Source organism: Rhinichthys klamathensis, unplaced genomic scaffold, assembly GCF_029890125.1.
Source record: "Rhinichthys klamathensis goyatoka isolate OS25496 unplaced genomic scaffold, OSU_Roscu_1.1 h1tg000289l_1, whole genome shotgun sequence".
Taxonomy (NCBI): Eukaryota; Metazoa; Chordata; class Actinopteri; order Cypriniformes; family Leuciscidae; genus Rhinichthys; species Rhinichthys klamathensis.
Window position 1 is genome coordinate 1,669,687 of NW_026606808.1, and position 20,659 is coordinate 1,690,345.

Below are 20,659 nucleotides of genomic sequence, written 5' to 3' on the forward strand. Positions count from 1 at the left end.
TGCGACTCAATTGGACTCACAAAAGTAATAAGACTTTTCAGTTTTATGGACGTCGCCATTTTTGATATCACTTTGGTCACTGTCGCTATGGTTACTAGTAAGAGAATACCAGCTTGACTCTCATTGCAGTTCATACAGACAGTATTCGAGACACTATGTAAGTTGCTGTGTGAACAGAAGACAAATATTAACATAATAACATTGAAAATTAATAAATATAAAACAAATGTGTGGCAAATTCCTGAAAAAAATCTGACTCCTTTGTTTTTTCTTTCTGTGCAGATCAGATTGATGACACTGGAAGCTCTGCATTCTTGACGCAATTAACAGTGACAATAAATACACAGTGTATTGAGACACACTGACAGCAGGAATGTGTGTGAGATCAGAAAATGACAGTTTAAATCTTTGACTCTATAAGAACTGTGGTGAGATGCATGGAGAAATACTTGCAAAACTACAGTGTGGTGAGAGTTTTAGACACTTGTCAAAAAGTTAAAGGTTGTATCAGCGATTTCAGGCCCAAAAAAGGCCCAAACATAAATGATCACATTCATCTAATCTTTCCTAACGATCTGCTAGCTGCCCGCCCTATAAACAGGCCGTCAAAAAAAAAAACGGGTCTCTGTAGGCAGCCTAGGCTCTGAGATCTGCACACAAAAACAATTGGTTTCACCAACCAAATAAATAATAAATAGTGTTCCAACCAACCACCGACAGGGGGCGGGTGTTGTGAGGTTTTGCGCTCGTGCACGGCTGCACGCAAAGTCGGAGCTGAAGAAGAAGCCAGCGTCTATCAACCAAGCGGCAACCTCCCTGTCTCTCTCTTGAAAAATCCAGTGGTGGAGGAAGTACTGAATCTCAGTACTTAAGTAAAAGTACAAATAACCAGAGAGATATTTACTTTAGTAAAAGTAGAAGTACCACAATGACAACCCTACTTAAGTAAAAAGTAAAAAGTACCTGATTTTAAATGTACTTTAAGTATTAAAAGTAAAAGTACTTGCATAACAATTTATTCTCTTAATGTCTATATTCTAATGATTAATAAAACAGTTAATTCTAACTCATTCAACCTAATACTCATATAATGATGTTCAATATGATGGAAAAGCAGTTATATTTTAAATATTTGTCACCATTTCTGAACAAGCTTGCAATTACGCAATATACACATCAAGCTTACTATATACCCTTACTATATACGGTATATATATATATATATATATTAGGGGTGTAACGATACGCGTATTCGTATCGAACCGTTCGGTACGAGGCTTTCGGTTCGGTACGCGGTACGCATTATAAACCGAACGGTTCGTTGGACTAATTAATTACATTTGAAAAATAAAAGGGTGTGTGAAATATAATGTTATGCGCTCAATAAGGTAAACGACGCCCAAACGACGTAACAGGCAACGCCTCTGCCACCCCCGAAGAAAAAAAAACATTATGTTAGTTAGGCGTACGCGCTGAACAGACTCGTTGCAAAATGGCCAGTAATGCGTTTAACGGACCAGAAATAGAAGATCCTCCAATAACCAACAGATCTGGTGTTTGGGTCCACTTTGGTTTCCCTGTAAGCTATGATGGTGATGGCAAGAGAGTGGTGGATAAAAAAACAACGGTATGTCGCATCTGCTACATGACAATAGGGCACACCAACGGGAATACTTCAAACATGTCAACTCATTTACGACGACATCACCCCAGTGTGTCAGTATCCGGAACAAGACGAAAACAAGCAGAAACATACATGACACAATCTATCCCCGCAGCATTTAGACAGGCATTTCCAACTGATTCAAACAGGGCAAAACAGATCACCGCGGCGATTGGTACATTTATAGCCGCGGATATGAGACCTTACTCTGTAGTGGAAAACGCAGGTTTTAAGAACATGCTTAATGTAATTGAGCCCCGTTACACTATTCCCTCGCGAGCCCATTTCAGCCAGACTGTAATTCCTGCTTTGTACCAAAAAACAAAAGCCCAAATAGAAAACCAATTGGCCAAAGCAACAGCCGTTGCTCTGACAACAGACGGCTGGATGTCAAGGGCTACACAAAGCTACCTGACTGTAACGGCACATTACATTACCGCTGAATGGGAACTGAAAAGCCACGTTCTTCAGACACGCCCCCTTGATAGTCACACGAGTGAGGATTTGGCCAAAGGGATAACAGAAGCAGTGGAAGTGTGGAAGTTGGAGAGAGCTAATCTAACTATTCCTGTGACTACTGACAATGCCAGGAATATAGTTAATGCTGTTGTTGGAGCTGCTGGACTTGGGCCACAAATAGGGTGCTTTGCCCATGTCATTAATCTAGCATCTCAGAAAGCAATGGCAGTGCAGCAGATCTCTCGTCTCCTAGCAAAGATCAGAAAGATTGTGACCTTTTTTCACAGAAGCACAACAGCAGCCCATGTGTTGAAGACAAAACAGGAGTTGCTGCAGCTTCCTGTTCACAAACTCATCCAAGATATACCAACTAGATGGAATTCAAGCTATGATATGATAGAAAGATATATTGAACAGCAGGCTGCAGTGTATTCTGCAATGACAGACAAAGCTGTGAAGAAAAATGTTAAAGACATTATGACTTTGTCTGAAAACGACATGCGACTGGCTGAGAATGTTATCACAGTTTTGAAACCCTTGAAAACTGTGACAACCCTTATGTGCACCGAGTCCTCTCCATCTGCGTCCATGGTCCTTCCTATGAAAATGATGATCCTGAAATCCATGGAACTGTCTGATGATGACAGCCCAGCAGTGAGGGGTGTCAAAACAGCCATCAAAAATGACCTGCAGCAGCGATACACGTTACCTGATCTTCAAGATTACCTACACAAGAGCACAGCTTTAGATCCACGTTTTAAATCACTGCAACACTTGGATGCTACCACTCGCCTGAGAGTCTATGAAGCTCTAACCACAGAGATTGTGACTGTGAGTATTGAACAAATGGTACTATTTATATTTTGCTGCTTACTATATTTTTGATTAATTATTTGCATACCTTTAGTTTTAAGGGATTTTTTAATAACATTTTCATATCAATACTTTGACACCGAATACATCCAGATGTTATGTGCATTATAATCTGTTTGTAATGTTGTATCCCATGTCCCTGTGTATAACATTTGCAATTGCGTGTGTGATTTAGAACATTTTGTAGTAAATCCCATGCTATGGGTTATATGATGAGCATGTATCTAAGATTATTGTTGTTTATATTTCTCAAGGAGCAAGCTACGAGCACCACAGAGCCAGCAACCTCCATAGAGACAGTGGACTTGGAGCCCTCAACATCACCTCCACGAGAAAAGAAATCAGCCATGACTGAGCTTTTTGGAGGAATGTTCATGACCCATCATCATGATTCAAGCCCCAAATCTGTGGCCAAATTGGCAGAGGAGGAGATGAAATTGTACATGGTGGACTCTATTCCCCTGGATGCAGATCCACTAAAATGGTGGAAAAACCATGAGCACTTATACCCTCATTTTGCCAGGTTGGCACAGCGTTACTTGGCTGTGCCTGGAACCTCTGTCCCTAGCGAGAGGGTATTTTCCACTGCTGGGGACATTGTTTCATCAAGCAGATCTGTGCTGTCCACAAAAAATGTGGACATTCTCATCTTTCTGAAAAAAAACTTAACAATTGAGTAAAAACACACTCCACATAAAGAGTTATAGAGTTCCAGATAAAAACAAAATTGTATTTGTATCTTTGTATTTGTTCATAACTACAACAATATTACATTTTCATTTTTTTTTATAAGGAGCTGTTTTTGTTTTACACAGTATGCTGCTAAGAAAATACCATAGAAGATGGGTAAAGTATTGCTCCATCATTGTTCAATGTAAACAAAAAAGTCATACTTAAGTTCTAATGAATAAAACATTTTAAAAAATCTGGCAATTTTTTTTCTTTTTGCTGTATCTAAACTATACCGAACCGTACCGAACCGAACCGTGACACCAGTGTACCGTACCGAACCGAACCGTGAATTTTGTGAACCGTTACACCCCTAATATATATAAACACACATATTATGTTAAAACGCTGTATATGACGGCGTTTGGCTGTAAACGCGATTCATTTATGGCGTAATTCTGAACCTCTTGGCTTGCCATACTAATCCTAACCAAACGTATAATACACACACACCCCACATCACTACTAAACCTACCAATGCGTTTCCTATGCATGTAAAAACTCATTTTCGCGTATAAATTGTACGATAAACACACTGCGTGCTATAGAGACGCATTTACACTCACCTAAAGGATTATTAGGAACACCTGTTCAATTTCTCATTAATGCAATTATCTAATCAACCAATCACATGGCAGTTGCTTCAATGCATTTAGGGGTGTGCTCCTGGTCAAGACAATCTCCTGAACTCCAAACTGAATGTCAGGATGGGAAAGAAAGGTGATTTAAGCAATTTTGAGCGTGGCATGGTTGTTGGTGCCAGACGGGCCGGTCTGGGTATTTCACAATCTGCTCAGTTACTGGGATTTTCACGCACAACCATTTCTAGAGTTTACAAAGAATGGTGTGAAAAGGGAAAAACATCCAGTATGCGGCAGTCCTGTGGGCGAAAATGCCTTGTTGATGCTAGAGGTCAGAGGAGAATTGGCTGACTGATTCAAGCTGATAGAAGAGCAACTTTGACTGAAATAACCACTCGTTACAACCGAGGTATGCAGCAAAGCATTTGTGAAGCCACAACACGCACAACCTTGAGGCGGATGGGCTACAACAGCAGAAGACCCCACCGGGTACCACTCATCTCCACTACAAATAGGAAAAAGAGGCTACAATTTGCAAGAGCTCACCAAAATTGGACAGTTGAAGACTGGAAAAATGTTGCCTGGTCTGATGAGTCTCGATTTCTGTTGAGACATTCAGATGGTAGAGTCAGAATTTGGCGTAAACAGAATGCGAACATGGACCCATCATGCCTTGTTACCACTGTGCAGGCTGGTGGTGGTGGTGTAATGGTGTGGGGGATGTTTTCTTGGCACACTTTAGGCCCCTTAGTGCCAATTGGGCATCGTTTAAATGCCACGGCCTACCTGAGCATTGTTTCTGACATGTCCATCCCTTTATGGCCACCATGTACCCATCCTCTGATGGCTACTTCCAGCAGGATAATGCACCATGTCACAAAGCTCTAATCATTTCAAATTGGTTTCTTTAACATGACAAAGAGTTCACTGTACTAAAATGGCCCCCACAGTCACCAGATCTCAACCCAATAGAGCATCTTAGGCATGTGGTGGAACGGGAGCTTCGTGCCCTGGATGTGCATCCCACATATCTCCATCAACTGCAAGATGCTATCCTTTCAATATGGGCCAACATTTCTAAAGAATGCTTTCAGCACCTTGTTGAATCAATGCCACGTATAATTAAGGCAGCTCTGAAGGCAAAAGGGGGTCAAACACAGTATTAGTATGGTGTTCCTAATAATCCTTTAGGTGAGTGTAGTGTGACCGGGTTGATATATCTATGGCAACCAAACTTCACTGGTGAGACAGAAACGTGCGATGAACGGACGGTCAGGATGACGTTTTGGCAGGGGAAAAACTGATCAGAAAATGTAACGAAAATGTAACAGAACGTAGTAGAAATGTAGTGGAGTAGAAAGTATAATAATTGCTACAAAATGTAACGAAGTAAAAGTAAAAAGTATGCACTATTGATTCTACTTAAGTAAAGTACAGATACGTGAAAAATTTACTTAAGTAAAGTAACGAAGTATTTGTACTTCGTTACATTCCACCACTGGAAAAATCAGCCAAAATCAGATTTTAAAATGGACCGAATAAAGCTCTTTACGAACTTGACGTGCGATGCAATGCTGACATTTATGCGCATGAATCACTCCACGCACAAGCTCAGAGCAATATTGTAAGTTGCTGCATGATAATACATTTTTATAGCAGAATAATAATACATCACGATACACAGTCTCACTTTTAGTTACGTCTTTTAACTATTATAATATTTCGAAGGGCAAAAACATGAACTTTAACTATTGGCTTTACTTCTTCAATCACCTGTCACTTTAGCGCGAGGCCAGTAGCATATAGCATTAGCACCTCAGCTCCACCCACGTCCCGCCTCTTTGCCCATTTTATTTTATCCGGGAGTGACGAGAGGTGACGCGCTGCCAAGATGGCGACGGCCGGCCCCGCCCACTTTAGGCTTTAAAAACGCTCTTCAGAAACCTACGGGTGACGTCACGGACTCTCTGTCCGTATTGTCTATGCTATCAACGAACAAGAGAAATTGAACATGGCTGAGTCAATCCCCAAGAGGAGGAGGAGGATTAGGGCGAGGGAATGACATCGTGTTTATTCCAAGACACGAATAGTTATCGGGAAGTCTTTTGAAAGGTGAAGAGAACTTGCGCGTGCATGATTCTTTTTTTCATGATGCATGAAACGGGAGGGAGGGGCGAGCTAACTTGGTTTGTTTGGGATCTCGCTTCAAACACAAACAGAAGTGACGACACCACAATCGCTGATACAACCTTTAAGGTGTTAACTGTGTTTATACCCTAAATTTCAACCATAGAGTGTTATTGGAGGATATTATAAGACTTCTAAACATTTGTGAGTTTTTTAAAAAATATATTTTTTTTAGGTTGGAAATCAAGGGCAATGAAGTTACCATATGGTTCCTCGCCAGTCTAGGGTAATTTTTTCCCCTTAAAAAGTGTATATATAAAAATATAATAAAAACGCATAAACTTGTTACAAACATAAAAATATTTATTTAGGAACATTTTAAATTATTATTAGGAACATTTTAAATTAAATTACACCTTTTGGCAGAGGGGCCTATATCACTCTGGCCTGGAGTGTCTAGGTTGTGGGTGGGTGGGAGGAAGTCAGGGTCTGCCTAGTCTCGCGTAGCCAGACCTTCAGACTGACAGCTGAAGGTCTGGAACTCATAGCAGCTTTCTTTGGCCAAGGCCCGCCCATAAGGCCGTTTGACCGACATGTCAAACAACCAATTACAGTTCGTTTCGTTCAGCGTCACGTTTCGGGGCGTGGAAATGTCCCCACAACAACAGACTGGCGTGCTACAAGTCAGTCAGCATAGAAAATCAAAGAAGGAGAAGAAAACTTCAAAGAGTCTATGCCGTGAACCTCGCATACTTTTGAGAATCCTACGTTTAGCTGATCTTGATAAATGCTCATTGTCACTCATGTAAGGCAAGGCAAGGCAATTTTATTTGTATAGCGCATTTCATACATAGCAGCAATACAATGCGCTTCACACAATATGGCATAAATAGTTAAAATGATATATATATAAAACACCAGCAAAAGACATTAAAAAGATTAATACACAAAAATATTAAATAATGAACCAACATACCTATACATACATATACACACATATACATATACATACACATACACACATGCATTCATTATGCATTAACTACAAAAAGCATCTGAAAAAAAGCTTGGTCTTTAATCTATTTTTAACAATTGTAATAGTTGGAGCATTTTTAATGTTTTCTGGAAGCTGGTTCCAGAGATGGACGCCGAAATATTCAAAAGCAGCTTCCCCTTGTTTTGTTCTAACAATGGGCTTTAGTAGAAGCTGTTTATGCTGTGATCTAAGGGGTCTTGGTTGAGTATACTGTTGAAACATATCATGAAGATATTTAGGTCCCATCCCCTTTATTGACTTAAAAACTAATAAGAGTGCCTTAAAATTAATCCTGTATCTAATTGGGAGCCAGTGTAAGGACTTTAAAATTGGAGTTTTATGATCTATTCTTTTAGTTTTTGTAAGGATCCTGGCTGCACTATTCTGTACCATTTGGAGAGGTTTTAAAGTCTTTTTGGGGAGTCCAGTTAAAAGCACATTACAATAATCAATCCTACTAGAAATAAAAGCATGTATGATCTTTTCAAGATCGTCCTTAGACATACATTTTTTAAGTTTATTGATATTCTTAAGATGAAAATATGCTGATTTTGTGATTGTTTTTATGTGACTATCAAATTTTAGATTATTATCTATTAAGACACCAAGGTTTCTTACCACTTCCTTTGCTATTAAACCCTTTTTTTTCGAGCAGGGTAGAGATTTTAAATTTTTCCTCATTTCTTCCAAAAACGATAACCTCAGTTTTATTTTTATTAAGCTGGAGAAAGTTCTGTGACATCCAAGTATCTATTTCTTCAATGCACTGACAGAGAGTTTCAATGGGGGTATAGCCATTAGGCATTAGAGGTAAATCAATTTGTGTGTCATCAGCATAACTGTGGTAGGAGATTGAATTTTTCATTATGAGTTTACCAAGTGGTAGCATGTAAAGATTGAATAATAAAGGACCCAAAATTGAGCCCTGGGGAACTCCACAGGACAAAGATGTTAGTGTTGAGGAACAATTTCCAATTTTAACAATAAAACTCCTATCACTAAGATACGATTTTAGCCAGCTAATCACAACACCAGTGAAACACAACAGTTTTTCTTCCGCAATCACACGTCTGCGCTTTGTTTCCCGGCGGACCGAAAATAAACGCGACACTCGCGCCCCCCGGAAATCCGATAAAATTCAACCAATCAGATGACGACTTAGACATTCCTGAAGTGTTTCCAGTTAAGTGTACCATATGCATCAGACGTTTAGCCAACGTTCCGTGGGCGTGACGTCTGAGGCTGAGACTTGGGTCTGCCACATCATCATCTTCCTCCTCAGAGCCCTCATCATCACTGATGCTGGGGTGGGCTGGCACAACTGTCTCCCTCTTGCCGTAAAAGATTCGCGTAGATAGCTGCAAAGAACAGAGAGTACATTTTTGTTGAGTTATATTGAGTTATTTGTTGAGTAACAGTGAAGTGCAGATCTACTGAAATATAAATAATAAGAAAAATAAGTGAGTAACATAGGACTGGTCTGTCATAACACTTAAGTGCTAAAAATATAAATCCTTTGAAATGTTATTAAAATGATTAAAAATGTTTATTTTAATACATTAACATAATTTGAAACCAAATTAATGAATAGGGTATTCATTTATGGTTTGTGCTCCTAAGAACATCTAATATGATTCATGTTTTATAAATGCACATTTGTGCATTTATAAATGTTATAAATAAATGTTATAAATAAATGTATACATTTATAAAAGATCTGTACTACTGATCTTTGGTATGGTCAAGTACTGGTGGTACCACTTATTTTAGCAGTAAAGTCTCACAGTAACACTATCAAAAGTGGCTAACAGCACTCTGTTAATCAAAAAAGAGAGCATAGCAATTACAATCTGTTGCATTACATTTCCACCTTCACACACAGCACAATACAGTCAGTCAAGACTTAAAGTAGCTGTATGTAAGATTGTGGCCAAAAATGGTACTGCAATCACTTTCAAATTACTGTAGAGCGGTGCATCCCCTCCCCCTCCCCCCTGACTCGAGGTTGCCAGATAGGCTGCAGGATCCAGCAGGAACATAGGCTGCTACAAGGAGCTTTCAACTAGAGCAGAGCTGGCAACCCGGATGCCGAAACACTACTGACTTCGTGATTGGTAGATAGGTGGAGGGTGGGGCTTCAGGCCAAAACACAAGATGACAACATCAACATCAGTTGAGGGCTGCAACTTTACTTTTTAAATGACAATATCGTGGCCGTACTACTGTTGTCAGTGATATAAGTATTTGAAATGAACATGATTTCTTAATATCTAGAGACACATCAGGGCCATTTTATGATTAATTGAAATACATTTCTTACATACAGCTCCTTTAAGAGCGATCAAAGAGGCAGAGAGCTCCTTCCAGAGGAATTCAAGGGGAATTCGGGAATCCGGGTTTCTTCTCCGGTATAACCACCAGCTGCCTCCCATTACATCCAGGAGGAAAAGGAGACAGCAAGAACAACAACAACAGAACCAAAAGTATAACAACATTACAGTACGTCATGGACGTAAGAACTGTAAGGATGTTTAAAAAAAAAAAAGAATAATAACCTCTATTAACTAAATCAAATCAATATCGATCACCCTTTGCCATGCAAAACTTTTGTCATATATATACATTTTGTGTGTGTGTGTGTGTAAAAACACTAACATCTGTACTAGTATCTGTATTATGACAGAAGCCAAGAACCTTAATGAATCATGGGTGACAATTTTATTGATCTTGAATGTTCACTGGGATATTTGAAGTGTTCAATGTCTTGATAAAGTGTTTTAGTGCCTTATATAAAAAAACATTTCATTATTTAAAAATGTCTTTATTTTTTTTTTTAGAATGAAAACAGCTAAATCATATGAATAGAGTAAAAATACAGAAAGTTCTCTTACGAGAGTATCTCGTACTGCGTAATAGCTTTACGCTAGGGGAAAAACTCTTTTACACGAGATATTGAAGCCAAAAATTATCCTTAATTTTTTATTAATGTAAAACGCTTTGCAGCAGCAAGCAGACATAGGCGAAACAGCTCGCGCGCCTATTGGTTGCTCTTGCGGCAAATGCAGCAGCCTATCGAGAGAGACTCTGCGTGACGTAATGACCAATGGGGGCAATTCGCGCCCATATCGTCACGTCCCGCCAGAAAGGGCGTGGTCTCACCCTATAAATATGCTCGTTAGGCTGGTACAAGCTGATTTTTATCTCTTCAGCGACGCACACGCATCACTGGATCCGGAGTGAGAAGCCGCGCCGTCGAAGCAAGCCTTTCAGCGGGACGAGCTCTGGAGTCGCTGGCCTCGCCGCCTTCAACTGCCGTACCTGCTGCGCTTTCCGGCGTTCTATATCCTTTTATACTCTGTGTATCTTTACTCTGCTGAGAGTGTTTGCTCGCTTACTTGACGCGACTCACACTTCTCTTCACAAAAGAGCTGCGTCTTTTTAAAGATGCCTTCCTGTGGCTCGTGCCGCGCCCCGCTCAGCGACGGAGACCGTCACGTCATCTGTGTGTCCTGCCTGGGTGAGGATCACGCGGCTCTCGCGCTCGCTGACGGCGGATGCCCTCATTGCGAGTTTTTGCCTATGGTGACTCTGAGGACTCGCCTGGCATCATTCTCCGAGCCTTCACCACAGCCCGCCGTGGTGCCGCGCCGCAAGAAGCGCCGCGCCCAGCGCTCCCGAGCTTTCTCCAGCCCGCCAAAGCTCGCCGGTTCGCCCGCCAGCTTCGCCGGCTTCGCTCGAGTCGCTCACTGACGGACAATGGCCGCCGCCTGCCGCCGCGTCCGTCCACGAGTTCGACGAACCCACCGAGGCGTGTTCTCTTCTGGCATCCGATAGCGAGGATTGGGCGAGCTCCGTGGACCTCCCCTCCGCTAGCGTTTCCCGCCAGCCCACTGGTAAGAGAACCGGCATTGAGACTGAGCTGATGCGTCTGCTCTCTCAGGCCGTGGAAAGCATCGGCCTCGATTGGGAGGCGCCCGCGCAACCGCCGCGCAACAGGCGAGCTCTGTGGACCTCCGCCTTCTGTCCGCGAGTCGTCAAGGAAACGGGCCAGCATCAAGACCGCGAGCCCTAAAACCGCGGCTAGCTTTCTTTACGTTATAAGAAATCTACCCCGCCCCCCATGGGCGTGCGTCACCGGCAAATGAGAAAAGAGTGTGTTTTAGTCCCCGCCGAGGCCGGACTAATCTCCATTTCTTAAACATTTCTCAGCTCCTAGTTTGAGCGGCTGAAAATGTCATTATTGCAGCAATGAGCCTGTTGTATAACACGCACAACTGCATACAAACGCCGACACACACAAAACTGTGATGACACTCTCTTATCTGCTTGCGCTAGTGTAGTTCTCCCTGTGGCCCAGTGGCGGAACCCGAAGCTTTCACGCGAGAGACCCGTGTTCGATCCCGGCTCTCGCAGCAGATAAAAGTTTAGTCTCGCCGCGGCCAGACTTCCACCGAAACTTTTCGCTCGTTCAGTTCCAGAAAATGCGACTGTTCCAGTGTATTTTGCAGTAAACAAGCTGGTACCACGGCCCGCTTGCCTGCACATAAAGGCCGTTTCCACAGCGACCCAGAAAAATCATGTAATCATTGTATTTCTGGTTTTCCGGCCACAGCCGATGGTGTTATAAGTGTAATAAAATGCTCACAGCCCAGTGTTCATTTCTACACACAAACACAGCCCGCCACGGTACAGGGCTCGCACAAATGAAATCGACGCATGTCAATTGTGCATTAAATGTAGTGAATGTGCCCACAACCCAGTGCCCACAAACACTACCACGGTTTCTGTAAAACGAAACCAACACAAGTCTTCCTAGCCTCCTAGGAAATCGACGGTGTTTCAGTCTCGCCGTGGCCAGACTTCCACTGAAATTTTCGCTCGTTCAGTTCCAGAAAATGTGACTGTTCCAGTGTATTTTGCAGTAAGCAAGCCAGTACCATGTAGCCTGCACACAAATGCTGTTCCCACGGCGACCCAGATAAATCACATAAATGGTGTATTTTCTGGTATTCCGGCCACAGCCGATGGTGTTATGAGTGTATTGAAAATGCCTACAACCCAGGGCTCATTTCTACACACAAACACAGCCCGCAAAAATGCAGGGCTCGCACAAACAAAATCGCCTCATGTCGATTGTGCACTAAATGTAGTGAATGTGCCTACGTCTCAGTGCCCACAAACACTACACACCACATGTCCCACGGGTTCTGTGAAAACGAAACCAACACGCATTCAGTCAGCTCAGGCCGACGGTGTTTTTCAGTGCAGTAAATGTGCCCGCTGTCCTGCGCCCACATTCACTCAAAGACATGTTAAGCCCCACTGGGCTCGCCCCGCTCTCTCTCCCTCAGCAAACTGCTATAAGGGTTTTGAGCGCGGCCAGGCTGCCCGCCGCGATCGGCGCGCCCCCCGCCTCACACACTGTAAACACAGTGTCTGCGTTACAGCACGCCGGAGCTCTCTTGCCGTCACTATGTCTCGGCCAGAGCCCAGATCTCATTCTACCCCTAGCTATTCACGCGAAAGTGTGGGCACAGCTTCCTGGGGTATCAGAATGGGTGCTGAACACTATAAAAAGAGGCTATTCGCTACAGTTCGCTCGACGTCCCCGCCGTTATACGGCGCGCGTCGAGACGACGGTGGAAAACGAAGTATCTCATCTACTTCGAGCCGAGATAGCGAAACTACTGAGCAAAGGTGCTATAGAACCTTTATCTCAAGCTCAGAGCAAAGGGGGCCTACACAGCAGATATTTTCTGGTACCGAAAAAAGATGGAGGTCTCAGACCCATTTTAGATCTGCGACAGCTGAACAGAGCGCTTGTGAAGCGCCAGTTCAGAATGCTTACGACCAGGAAAATCCTCGCGCAAGTGCGCCACGGGGACTGGTTTATGTCAATAGATCTGAAAGACGCCTATTTCCAAATACAAATAGCGTCCCATCACAGGCGATTCTTGAGATTCGCTTTCGAGGGCCAGGCATATCAATACACAGTACTGCCGTTCGGCCTGTCCCTAGCACCTCGTACATTCACGAAGTGCATGGACGCGGCGCTCGCACCCCTGAGACTTCAGGGCATGCGAGTCCTGAACTACTTGGACGATTGGCTGATTCTAGCTCGATCACGATCGGAGCTCATAGAACACAGGGCCGCATTACTCGAGCACCTCGAGGAGCTGGGCCTCACAGTCAATTGGGCGAAGAGCTCACTGTCTCCCAGTCAGAAAATGTCCTTTCTGGGAACAGTGTTAGACTCGCTATCCATGACGGCACGCCTGTCACCAGAGCGCGGACTAAATATTCAGCGCGTCGCGAAATCCTTCCGCCACGGCTCGATAGTTCCGCTCAAAAGGTTTCAGAAAATGCTGGGGCTGATGGCCTCAGCGGCCTCTGTACTCCAGTGGGGCTTGCTTCGCATGCGCCCATTGCAGATGTGGCTGAAAGCGCGGGTTCCACCCAGGGCATGGACAGCGGGTCTGTTTCGCCTCAGGGTCAACCTACAGTGTGTTTCAGCTCTGGAACCTTGGAAAATAACCGACTGGTATCAGTCAGGTGTGAGTCTGGGGACCGCTTCGAGTGTGAAGGTGGTGTCTACGGACGCCTCCACCTTGGGGTGGGGAGCACTGCTCGAGGGCAGACCGCTAGCTGGCCTGTGGTCAGAACGGGAAAAGCTCCTTCACATAAACTGCTTGGAGATGATAGCAGTCGACAAAGCGCTACGGCGTTTTTGTCCCCAGGTAACAGGCCACCACGTCTTGGTCCGGTCGGACAACATGTCAGTGGTGGCATACATAAATCGCCAGGGCGGCGTCAGGTCACGAAACCTTCACAGGCTGACGGAACGCCTCCTGGTCTGGGCTCAGCACAGCCTGCTCTCACTGAGAGCAGCGCACGTGCCTGGTCACCTGAATGTGGGACCAGACAGACTGTCCAGGAACAATGTTCCAGCAGGGGAATGGTCGCTGCACCCGCAGACGGTCCAGCTGCTGTGGAAAACGTTCGCCAGAGCACAGGTGGACCTATACGCGTCCCACGAAAACGCTCATTGCCTGGAGTTTTTCTCGAAAAGCAAGGACGCGCTGGCTCATGTTTGGCCCCGCTGCCCCCTATATGCTTTTCCTCCTGTCTCGCTCCTGCCTTAGGTGTTGGAACGAATCAGGGAGAACGGATGCCCAGTGCTGCTCGTAGCCCCGCTCTGGACAAACCAGACGTGGTTCCCTGCCCTGATGCAGCTGACCAGCACTGCCCCATGGCCTGTACCATTGAGGAGAGACCTCCTCTCTCAGGCGGAGGGCTCGATTTGGCACCCTCGCCCGGAGTTGTGGTCCCTGCACGCATGGGCCATCAATGGGTACCCGCTAGCCTCCCAGAAGGAGTGTTAAACACGATCGCGCAGGCTAGAGCTCCGTCTACCAGGCGGCTCTACTCCTCGAAATGGTCTGTTTTCTCTGCATGGTGTCAAGCCCAGAGCTTTTCACCTGTGGAATGCGGGGTTTCGGAAGTGCTTTCCTTCCTTCAAGAGCTACTGGATAAGGGCAGGACCCCATCCACGCTCAAAGTATATGTGGCGGCCATAGCAACGTTTGCAAAACCGGTGTCTGGCCAGTCGCTGGGGAAAAACGACTTAGTCGTGTGTTTCCTTAGGGGAGCTCGGAGGCTGAACCCTCCCAGGCCCCCTTCAGTCCCGACGTGGGACCTTTCCACGGTCCTGGAGGCCATGAAAGGCGCCCCGTTCGAGCCAATCCAGCTGGTGGACATGAAACACCTGTCGTTCAAAACAGTGTTTCTCATGGCTCTCGCTTCAGTGAAGCGCATAGGGGACTTGCAGGCGCTTTCAGTAAGCGCGTCGTGTATGGAGTTTGGGCCTAATGACTCGAAGGTCATTCTCAAACCTAAGCACAGGTATGTCCCGAAATCCCTCAATACACCGTTTAGGGCCCAGGTAATTTCCCTGTCCGCCCTTCCGGTTCTCAGTGAGGAGGAGGACGCGAGTCTCCTTTGCCCCGTCAGGGCATTGAGAGCTTATGTGTCACGCTCGTCTGTTTTCAGACAGACGGAGCAGCTTTTCGTTTTGTTTGGTGGGCGTTCCAAGGGACTCGCCGCCTCAAAACAGAGCCTATCCAGATGGATAGTGGATGCCATTGCGCTCGCTTACTCTGCAAAGGGCCTACAGTGCCCCTTGGGTGTCAGAGCGCACTCCACGAGAGGCGTGGCCTCTTCGTGGGCTTGGTCGAGCGGGGTTTCCCTGCAAGATATCTGTACGGCCGCGGGCTGGGCCTCGCCGTCTACATTTATAAAATACTATAACCGGGAGGTACCCGCCTTACAAGCTAAGCTTTTGGCGGTCTAAAATTCAGTGCTATCTGCCCTGCTGTGCGGCCCAGATGCTGAGTTTACTGCAGCCCCATGAGTGTTGACACACGTATGGCCACCCAGATCAGGCTGAAAGCTTTCACCCTGGCTGCGCGTTTTATTGTCATATGATAGCCACGCTGGGTGCTTTTTTATAGGGAATGACGCTTCCAGCCTCTCTTCCTCCACTCTATGTGAGTTTATGGTGATTATGCACTACATGAGCCCTAGGCTTCGGCCCTTGGGACTTTGGTGTTGGATCCCTGTACGCACGGCGTGTTGCATTGTGTTCCCCTAGCGTAAAGCTATTACGCAGTACGAGAGATACTCTCGTAAGAGAACGTACTCGGTTACTAACCTAACCTCGGTTCTCTCTAGAGAGGGAACGAGTACTGCGTATCTTGCCGTGCTTGGAATACGCTCTGGTTCGCTTCAGCGATAAAAACCAGCTTGTACCAGCCTAACGAGTATATTTATAGGGTGAGACCACGCCCTTTCTGGCGGGACGTGACGATATGGGCGCGAATTGCCCCCATTGGTCATTACGTCACGCAGAGTCTCTCTCGATAGGCTGCTGCATTTGCCGCAAGAGCAACCAATAGGCGCGCGAGCTGTCTCGCCTATGTCTGCTTGCTGCTGCAAAGCGTTTTACATTAATAAAAAATTAAGGATAATTTTTGGCTTCAATATCTCGTGGAAAAAAATTGTTTTTCCCCTAGCGTAAAGCTATTACGCAGTACCCGTTCCCTCTCTAGAGAGAACCGAGGTTACGTTAGTAACCGAGTACGTTTTCTGTAATGGGTAGTTTTTGGGGTTGGCTTAGGGTTAGGGGATAACTTTAAACTAGACACAACATACTAGATTATCCCCATGTTTGTTTTGTGAAACCCTTAACCCCTCTGTGTGTTTCATTGTTGGTTGTTGTCCTTATGGGCATCTTGTTATTGTTTATTAATTGTTCCCTTGGTTTTTTGTATGTTTCTTTGTTTTCTATTAGTTTTGTCAATAACTGTTTATTCTGAACACCCCGTGTTACAATGATCTTATTTGACTTTTTAAATAGCAACCTGTGTGTGTGAGTGTAGCTAAGTAAAAAATACATTTGTGTTGTTTTACCGTTATTATGTTCTTTTTTTTTAAAACAATTATTCAGTTATCTTTCATTTTATTATTAATCTTATGAATGTGTGATCTTCACTCGTTAGAGATGAGAGGGAATGTCTTCATTGTGTCATAAAATGAATGTGTGACTAATGGATATCAAGTCAAACATTGTAGAGTGAGGTTCAACATGACAACTGAGGCTTTGCATGAGAAAATGGAAGAAAATGTCCAAAATGCACATTAACTTTCTTTACAGACTGCACAAAATGAGTAGATTGTGTCTTTATCTTTAAACTTTAACATATTTGCATCACCTGCACGAGACAAAGATTTGCTTATTTGCTCATTTACATGTTTCTGTGAGACTATTGATGGAATACAATTAGTCTTCCGGGTTTTATGGAAACAAGCTGAAAGTCATAAATGTACTTTTGTATGCAGTGTCCTGAACTCTTTACCATCTTGCATGTCAAACACAAGATTTTTGTCTTAATAAAAATATCTCAATATATAAACAAGATCAGTTTATTTGAGAAACAAGACTTTGTATAATAAGACTTGTTTTGAGAGAATATACTTGAATTAAGTCATCTGAAAATTGTTCTTTTCCTTTTATGTATCAATTTACAAAATATAGTGGGAGTTATGCCCAAAATTAGAAAGGGCTTGAAATATACACTATTCAGACATAAAATGCAGTGTATTTTCTCATTTACTGCCATTAACAGCCTCTTTCTGAATGATTCTATACTTGTCTAAGGTTAATGACCACTGACCAGTAGTATTATTAAAAAAGACATCTTCTCAATGAATGTCCAAACGAAACCAGGCAGGCAAGCAAAAGTGGTTGAGAGATTCTGAATGACATTTATCTTAAAAAGAAATGACATAAATCTCACTGTTCTTTGTGTAAATTACGTACCACTGCAATGGAGTCTATCAATGTAGGTTTGCATGATTGAGTTTTAATAATTACTAAATAATTTCCTAATCTTAAAATGCATTCAATGCATTAGAGGGAATCCAACACATGACTTGGTGTTGCTACATTTTTTTAAATTATAAAATGTGAAACCATAAATGTAGACTACTTGTTATTTTGTGGTTGTTAGTATGTTGTTAATAAATGTTAATATCAGTTTATTTGTGTTAATACGCGTTTATATTAAAGTGTTAATTTTATAATAAAAACCCATAATCTTTATAAATGGTTGAATTTGTGTTTTACTGCCAGTTTCTGGGCCACATCTGGCCCGGGACCCAGCCGGCTCTCAGCCAGATCTGTCTTACAGTGCCTGTGTCAGGGCTCACAGAAGGAACAGACTGGATGGTAAATTATAAAGTTTATTTGTGCAGATGGATATTCAGTCGGAGATAACAGGTAAGGATCAATAACTTTGAAACATGAAACAGGCTTAGCTGAATGGATAATGTCCTTTTCTCTCTTGTAGATGGATTGGATGCAGTCACATCAAAGATGGATGGATCGGGAAGCAGGTAAGTAGCAGGTTGGTAGATGGTGAGTCTGTGAGTCATGGATAGACGAGACCAGACCGTGACTGCAGGGAGAGTGAGAGTTTTAGGCCCTGTCCCAATACCCGCACTTGCGCCCTTGTGCCCCTAAATGCGCGTTCTCGCTAAGGGGTGCAAGACCGTAGGGTGTCCCGATCCTCTAATAGTGTTCTCCAGGGGTGATCATAAGGGCACTTAATGCACCCCTTTCGCAAGTGCGCATCAGACCTCACTTTGCTGTGGGATATTACCCAGAATCCTTGTAGTGTTGTGACGTTTCGAACAGCTAACCAATGGGGGAGAATGGTTGCTATGGTGCTGTTCGGGAGCGGAAACTCCGAAGATAAAGGAAGCCGGTATGGTGAAGTGTTTTTCAAGGCCGCGAAATTAAAAAATATTAGTGTTATCGTGTCTCGAAATGTAGTTTTAAGAGTTTTTCAGTCGCGAATATAGTTGTTTAAAGCTCAAATCTGTGGTTTGTTTATAAAGATAGCGCCTATTTAAAATTTTGATCTGACTTTTTCGGAGTTCCAGGGATCAGCGGGCGCACAGCGCTCATGTACCCCGCCTGGAACAGCCTGCTAGTCATTCTGACGTTTCCCGCGGGCTCTGTGTCTAGTGGTTAAACATGAGCTTTAAATCGGCTTGTGTATATCTAACAGGCGATCTTTGATCTCATTAATCTATGATTTGTTCCCTGGCAAATCGTTTTGGCTGAGTGCAAAGTGAAGTTTCATAACTTTATATATTTATGCTATTTAACTGTAACGTTGTAACGTTAGCCTGTTGACTTCTGTTTGACTGAATCTTTTAACTTGCTTTATTTCTTGACTTATATAGCTTCTTATACTTTTTAGGCTACTTATAATTTAATAATGGCTATTATTGATCAATAAAACTGAAATTTAACAAAAAAAGACAGGGTTGTGTCATTTTATTTCATATAGCCTATGTAAGACTTTTAATATATAGCCTTAGCCTATATATAATATATCACCAACACGTCATGTATTTTTTCATGTATGGGATGGGAAGAATTTCATCTATCAATTTCCATAATAACATAATTAAAATTGCATTTCGAATCGCTGTGAATACGGTAAGGCAGTATAAGCTCAGGTAAACCCCAATCACAATTTATTTTAGCCAAAAACTGTTTTAATATTAATAACATTAACAGAAAGGTTGGTAGCTAAGAGTAAAAAAAGATATTATTTTTTTCATTCAAAGGATTGTGTCATGTTACAGCTATTATAAGCAGCACACACATTAGCCAAATGAATGGTGTTTGCTCTCCTGATCACAACAGAAGTGACGTGTGCAAAACTGTCCCAATTCTGCTCTTCACAGCTTCGGGCCCTTGCGCACTTACTCCGCTAAGTGCACTTTCAACAAGTGTCCACTTCCAGGAAGGCCTTAGGGCTCAAGTGAGAATTGGGACTGGGCCTTATAGTCCATGCTGGTGATGGGACACAGGTGACGGTGATCATGATGATGATGAGGTGCAGGTGCAGGTGATGATGACCGGGAATGCTGGGAAGTGTAGTGAAGACACAGATGAAGGAGGTGAATGTGACAGCCTGGGCCAGAGCTGGGTCATATCAATAAAAAAAGAGTCATTTTACAGGGTGTAGGCCACATCTGGGCCAGAGGAAATCGTTTGTGTCCGATTTCAGTGTGTGGGCCAGTTTTTAGCCGAGGACCCAGCCAGAACTGGGCCAGAATTGAAGAAAGGATGAGGCCCAGAGGTGTGCCTGACACATTTCCCTATCTGGGAAGTGATTGTTTTGATGTCTGACATTCACAGGTGAGGTTCCAGTCTGAATGCTGATAAAAGTTTTACTATTCAGTTTCTCTAACTGCTCTGACTATAGTCTGACTATATACCTTTTTACACTGTTTTGTGCTGTTTTGCACTGCATCATTCTAATAACAGAATGTATAAAAGTCGGTCAGTATGTTGCTGACTGAACAATTCCATACCATAAGTGTTCTTTCTTCACTTTTATGTTGTTAATGTATTTTCTTTATGGATAATTTTATATTTCTTAAGATTGGAACAATGTCTTGAATCTATTAACTAAAACTGCTTTAAACTTTAACCCCCTGGGGTTGGCAAACACGCATCTTGAATCTATTAGCATTATAATAATGTAAAAGAATAGATGTCACGGGCACAAATCCAGGCCCCCCCCTGTGCATATACCACCTCGAGGAGTTTAC

At 43.4% G+C, this 20,659-nt stretch overlaps 1 protein-coding gene across 1 annotated transcript; it reads left to right on the forward strand.

The window, feature by feature from the left end:
* Positions 1-1,492: 1,492 nt before the first annotated feature.
* Positions 1,493-20,260, forward strand: LOC130103478 (E3 SUMO-protein ligase ZBED1-like). The gene is made up of 6 exons (XM_056269730.1): positions 1,493-2,953; positions 3,250-3,570; positions 18,159-18,254; positions 18,376-18,421; positions 19,913-20,002; positions 20,244-20,260. The coding sequence occupies exons 1-6, from the start codon at positions 1,493-1,495 to the stop codon at positions 20,258-20,260; spliced, it is 2,031 nt and encodes a 676-aa protein (XP_056125705.1).
* The last annotated feature ends 399 nt before the right edge of the window (positions 20,261-20,659 follow it).